The sequence below is a fragment of the Strigops habroptila genome, chromosome 3 (assembly GCF_004027225.2).
Source record: "Strigops habroptila isolate Jane chromosome 3, bStrHab1.2.pri, whole genome shotgun sequence".
Taxonomy (NCBI): Eukaryota; Metazoa; Chordata; class Aves; order Psittaciformes; family Psittacidae; genus Strigops; species Strigops habroptila.
Window position 1 is genome coordinate 83737745 of NC_044279.2, and position 5904 is coordinate 83743648.

At 37.1% G+C, this 5904-nt stretch overlaps 1 protein-coding gene across 1 annotated transcript; it reads left to right on the plus strand.

The window, feature by feature from the left end:
* Positions 1-741: 741 nt before the first annotated feature.
* IL21 (interleukin 21) lies at positions 742-5656 on the plus strand. The gene is made up of 4 exons (XM_030479597.1): positions 742-892; positions 1020-1055; positions 4885-5022; positions 5462-5656. The coding sequence occupies exons 1-4, from the start codon at positions 758-760 to the stop codon at positions 5654-5656; spliced, it is 504 nt and encodes a 167-aa protein (XP_030335457.1). The 5' UTR covers positions 742-757.
* Positions 5657-5904: the final 248 nt, after the last annotated feature.

A 5904-nucleotide genomic window follows, 5' to 3' on the forward strand; every position in this document is an offset into this window, starting at 1 on the left:
TATTGCTCCCATTTGGGGAATGGGCACTGTACAGGGATCCACCTCTCACAGGGCAATGCATCTCCCTTGCAACTTTCATCCCCAGTGGACACACTCTCCAAGATGCTGTTAAAACATATGGTACTGGTTCTAAGTAAATATAAAGCAACCTTCAGCTGGCTTAAATGTTAAGATGAGCTTTTACTCACAGCTGTCGCAGAAACCAAGCTAAGAATGTAAAAGTGGCAATTCACAGACATCAGGGGGAACTAACTAACGAAGAACCCTTGGAGCCACAAAGTAATATTCTCATATTTCTCCAGCACGATATAGAAGAACTTCAGATGGATTGAAGAGATTCACTGTTGTAAGAAACAGGGTGGGGGGGGAAGCAGAATCTTTGTTTACCTAGGTCTGTGGTTTCTAAGTACCTACTTTTTTACTACGTTCATTTCTTGACTCAAAGTGAAAATGGGAATTCACCCTTTTCTTTTTTCCTGTCCAATGTGCAGATGGGGCATATTTCGTTCACTCCATCAATCCCTGCCCCCTACGCACAAACTTGCATACATGCACCTAGCCAGTGGAAAAGAAAAAAGGGTTACTCATTGATCCATTCTACAAAGCTTTCCAAACTGAAATGGGTGGGTTTTACATCTCCAGCAAGGAGCAATATATAGGTAGGTACACAGCATACCTGAGTACAGCTCAAACTGAAGTGTTCATCTTGAATAGCACAACGTTGCTCCTGGCACATTTTAAACCAAAACTCATCAGTATGGGGAGGATGATTATTTTCTGTATACTTTTCTTGACTTCCAGCATGGCGCTGACTGCAGCTCCACACAAAACAGCAAAATACAAACAGCTTCTGAAGACAATTAAACTGTTAGAAACCACAGTGAAAGATAAGGTAAGCAAAGTATTTACCATAATATTGAAATTATTTACAAGCATTATGTATGGCTTCGAATGTTTCTGGTGAGGGACATCACTTTCAAATGTTAAAACTTTTCTAACTTAGATTTGTTTTATTGTAGGATGTTGAACTGCTGCATACACCAGAAAACCCTGTGGTGAGATTGCTTTAACATTTCTAATTATATAATTTTGAATTTGTACTGGTTTATTCCATTGATAAATGGGAGATGCCTTCTTCACACCTCTGACCTAGTACTCTTAATGTAAGTTAGACTGAATAAGAAAATACTTCTATCAAAGTTCCTTATTTCTGGATTTTTAAAGACAGAAGCATTCATATTATGTCGTCTTACTTACTATTTTCCTATCATGTGTATATTCTAACAAACCCACAGATTCAAGTTTGTGTGTATTACATTTACTCAAAAAATGGTGCTAAGGATTCATACAACATCCAAGCGAGCAACAATGCTCTTGGGGATGCAGGTTTTGGGAGTGGAAATGCCTCTAGCTGCCATGAGCTGCAGGCACACCAGATGTATTGCCGAGCTGAACCCAAGGGGAAGCCCCTTTCCCCCACTCCGAAGACAAGTGCCAAGAGTGGCACTGTAAGGCCATATTACATAGCACTCCCTCCCCTATGCAGTCATACTGCTTTCTCTTGAGTATTCGTGTGCAAGGGTTGTGTTATCAACAGGAAGATAAAACTGCATTCTTTAAGTGTTCTCTTTTGATTACAACTAGTTAAAATTACAAGAGCAAGTCCATATGAATCCCTTGTAAATACAGGTATAATTTATACATTATCTAATGCTGATATTTTACATGTTCCAAGCTCAAGAACTTCTATGTAGTATATTACACCAGAGTCACAGAAAGCGTATGCATACTCAAAAGTGGTAGGATGCAAGATTTACCATGAAATTAAATACTACTAGTATTTAATAATAGCAACAACATGACTTAGAAGCTTAAAAGGTAAATGCATCCTGCTTGCTTTTGATAATCTCCAACATGCAACAAAGGTCTAGAGCTGGCTGTGGCTAATCTAATGTTATACTTCTCCTGTTATCAGCTGTCTTAAATTTACTCATAAGATTTTTGAGCCCTGATAACTATTTCAGAAAGCAAACAATTTTAATCAACGTATAAAAATTATCATTTTGCATAATTTTTTTTTAAAAATGCCCAGAGCGCAAAGCTATTTACTCAGGACTGTAAGTGCTCTTGCAAAACGACGACAAGAAAAAAGGAAAAAACTCACCTCATTTCACGCAGGCTTTGTTAGCCTCCTCCTAAGCTTTACAGTTTGGTGCATGTTTTACTTGCCAAAAACATACAGAAGTATGACCAAAACAGATACATTCCTTCTCATTGCTAGAAACAACTGCAGTTGAAGAACCTCATGCACCCTAACTACTTGCTGGGGTTTTTTTCTAACTTGAAGTGTCAAAGTGAAAAGGAGATGATTAGCTGTCGTTTTACTGCCACTACCCCTGACACAGTCAATAGTTGTATTGCTTTAATTGCTTAGTCTTTTTTATTTTTTTCTTTCTCAAAAAAACCACGGTCACCTCAGGAAGGAAGACAACACTTCATTTGCAGCTTAGAGCTTTACTAGTCTGATTCTAGGAGGTCCTAAGTACCTCCACTGAAAACTAGAGACAGAGAATTCACATATTTAGAAGGTACTCAGTTGATACAGGTTTAACCTCTGATGAAAAACTTAAAAAATGTTAGTGTACTAATATTAATTATCACTAGCAACCATGGTAACAAACCAGGTAACATCCTGCAGGGTGAAATTTACATTTACTGAATTGCCCAGATACAAAGATACAAATTACAGTGTGCCAAAGCTGCACTCAGGGTGATTAGGTGGATTAGGTGCAATCACACCCTAATGAAACCAAATTTAATAAAAAGTCTTTCATTTAGCTGTATTTCAAATATTAAAATATTGCTTCTATGATAACCTACTTATGCCACAATTTAGCTTTGGCCTTGAATATTCAGTAAGAAGACTACATTGAAAATTCAGTGGTTTATCACTATTTGTTTTGACTTCCTTGAGGTTCCTGTGCGTGGACGGAGTGTTAGCCCCAATTCAACCCCATACAACTTCTTTGATACTCAACAATGAAATATCTTTTTTTTTTTTTTTTAACCTAAAAAAAGGGAGGCGAGAACTTTAAAATCTCAAAGGACATTGGCTCAAAAGAAAATATGCTGAGGCTGAAAAATTAGTCGTAAGGGTGAAGAGATTCAAGACTGGAGGGAAAATAAGATCTATTGCTGGTGACTGGCACTGCAGCTAAAGCTAGCGATACAACCTTGATTTACATCAGATCAGCATCTAACCCTGCTGATTGCTAATTCCGGAAGTGAAGGCTTTTCAGGCTAATCTGTAAAGGTATTTTGAGTCAGACACAGAGTATTGCTGTGAATTGCCTCTGATACAAATATTTTACATTTGCCTAGCTTCCCTCAGACACTGCCAGTGTTCTATGCTTTTTAAAGCCTCTTCGTCAAAGTGCTTAACCCATCACAACATACAAAACCCCACAACTGTTGGTCTACCTACAGCTAACTGCTAACTCAGCAAAAAAAAAAAAAAAGCAGCATATATGAGAAATGCTGGTTTCTCAGCTCATCACGGATGAGGCAGAAAATGTTTTCAGTTTCAGCTGGAAAACTGATCTCTTTAAGAAAGAGAGGGTTTTTTCCAGTAAGCAAGACTAGTTACGGTAAGAAGCTTGAAACAAACATAAATGTGTGATTTTTAAGGATAATAAAATGTTATACCCAACCAATATAAAATGCTGCTATTAAAATTTGCTATAAGCAACATAGATGAAGGTTGCCTTGTCCTGGCCAAAGCAGCAAACTACATTGGCACCTAATAAACGAGATGAGTTTCAGCTTTGGTAGCAGTTGGTATGCAAAACAGGGATGACGGCTTTGGAACCTTTCTAATACGCATAATCAGCAATTCTAAATGTTTCTTTCTTTGGAAAACAGAAAGCAACTTCTAAATTTGCTTTAGTAAACATTGCTTTTCTTTATCTGTTGACTACAGATTAGTTTTGGTGATATTTTCCATAGCTGTGTGCCCAGTGAAGGAAAATAGACACTGCACAGGAAAGGAGATTCTGGAGAGTTTGTAGTCCTTCTGCTAGTATCAGTAAAATTAATATGCAACTGCACCATGAAAGGAAAATGGCAGGATGCTTTAATTCCAGATAAGCAGCAGCAATAGAAAATTTGTATCATCAGAATAGATTGCTTCTTTTTCAAGTTAGATACAGATGGCACTGACTTTCCCTGACTTAGGTTTCATGTGCCCCTGAATTTAAAGTAACACAGTTAGACAGTTCAAGCCAGGAGTCTGGTTCCTTCTCCTGCCCCTCACCCTCAATGCCTCTTTTAGTAAGGTAACTAATCTACTTCATCACTTTCATTTCCCACATTATCAAGTGAGAACATTTCAATTGTATTTGAAAACACTCTGTTCTACATCGATTCTAAGTAGGTAATATTAGAAATGGCACAAAAATTAGGAAGAAAAAAGTATATTCCCATATGTAGCACTGCGGAATAGACCAGAGTAATAATTCCTAATTTTTTTTAGAAAGAAAATACTCATGCCTATGCTTGTGAAAGCTTACTTACTACACATAAATACATGTAACCTGATTTACTCTTTAGTAGCGTTTTCTTTCAATTGCTGCCATGATTAATATCCAAGTGGACATTTTAGGCATTTATAAGGAAATACTTAAGCAACTAACAAAGAACAGGCAGAGAAAAGGTTAAAGATCTCTCTCAAAAACTAACTTAAAAAAAAAAAAAAAGAGAGTACAGATATATCTTCTCAATCAACATCCTGGATACTTACTTCTGCACATGGACCGCAACCTAACACATGCAGGAAAAAATGCTGCAACGTTATTTTTAAAAATATTCTTTCTTTTCCTAATCTAGGATGGATGCATCTTCACAGCTGTGACCTGCTTCCAGAAGGGCACACTGAAATTACAACCAGAAAACAGCCAAGTAAATTCTACATTCATCCAAACTACTAAAATCTTGAAAAGATTTTCCTTCAGTGATCCTGGAAAGGTAAGATTCCCTCCCAAAGCTTACAATCCTGATTATTGCTCCTTATTTTCTCTAGCAGACGCCACGTACAATGGCGGAATTGTAGAAAGCAAACTCAGTAGAAAAAGTTATCTGCCTTTCTTTACCTTGGAAATTAAAAATGTTCAATTTTCTGCACTTCTGGAAAAGGCATTCACACCGATCCTATCAGTCAATGGCATGTATGTACTGGGCAACCACATGATGCGCCAGACAAAAGGATGGGGATTACTGCAAAAACTGTGAACAAAAGGTGTCATTACTACATTCTTTCCCTTTCTGAACTAGCCTTTGTCTCAGCTTTTTCATTTCTAAAAGGCTTTGATTACAGCCCTCTTGATTTTTCAGTAAGAAAGCTTGAAGTATTATTTTTGATTCTGACGCACTGTTTAGAAGAGACATGATTTTCTTTATCTTCCAGCCATGTGAGTCTTCATGTGAATCTTATGAGAAAAAAAACCCCAAGGAGTTTTTGAAGAGCTTTGCAAAACTCATCAAAAAGGTAATCAGAGTTGAATCCTCCTGGGTGCTTTTTGACATTTTGCGAACAATTAGAGGAATCTTCTTTAACACTATTTCTGACAATGCATTGTTTTTACAGTTATTCAAGGACTAATACAGGACACACCAGATCTGAAGACTACTGAAATTCTACTATTTAAAGCAGACACTATGTTATTTAAGACAACATGAAAAATGTAAATATTTTGAGTTGCTACTGCGCTATGCTCTGTATGTATGGCAAGCGAAAGCTTATCCAAAAATATTATGCAGTCTTATTTGGATGGCTACTCAAAAGGAGGATGCTGTTTTGAAAGTGACCCTAGCCTCACTTTAAAGTGAAAATTAATTGTAATCTCACAA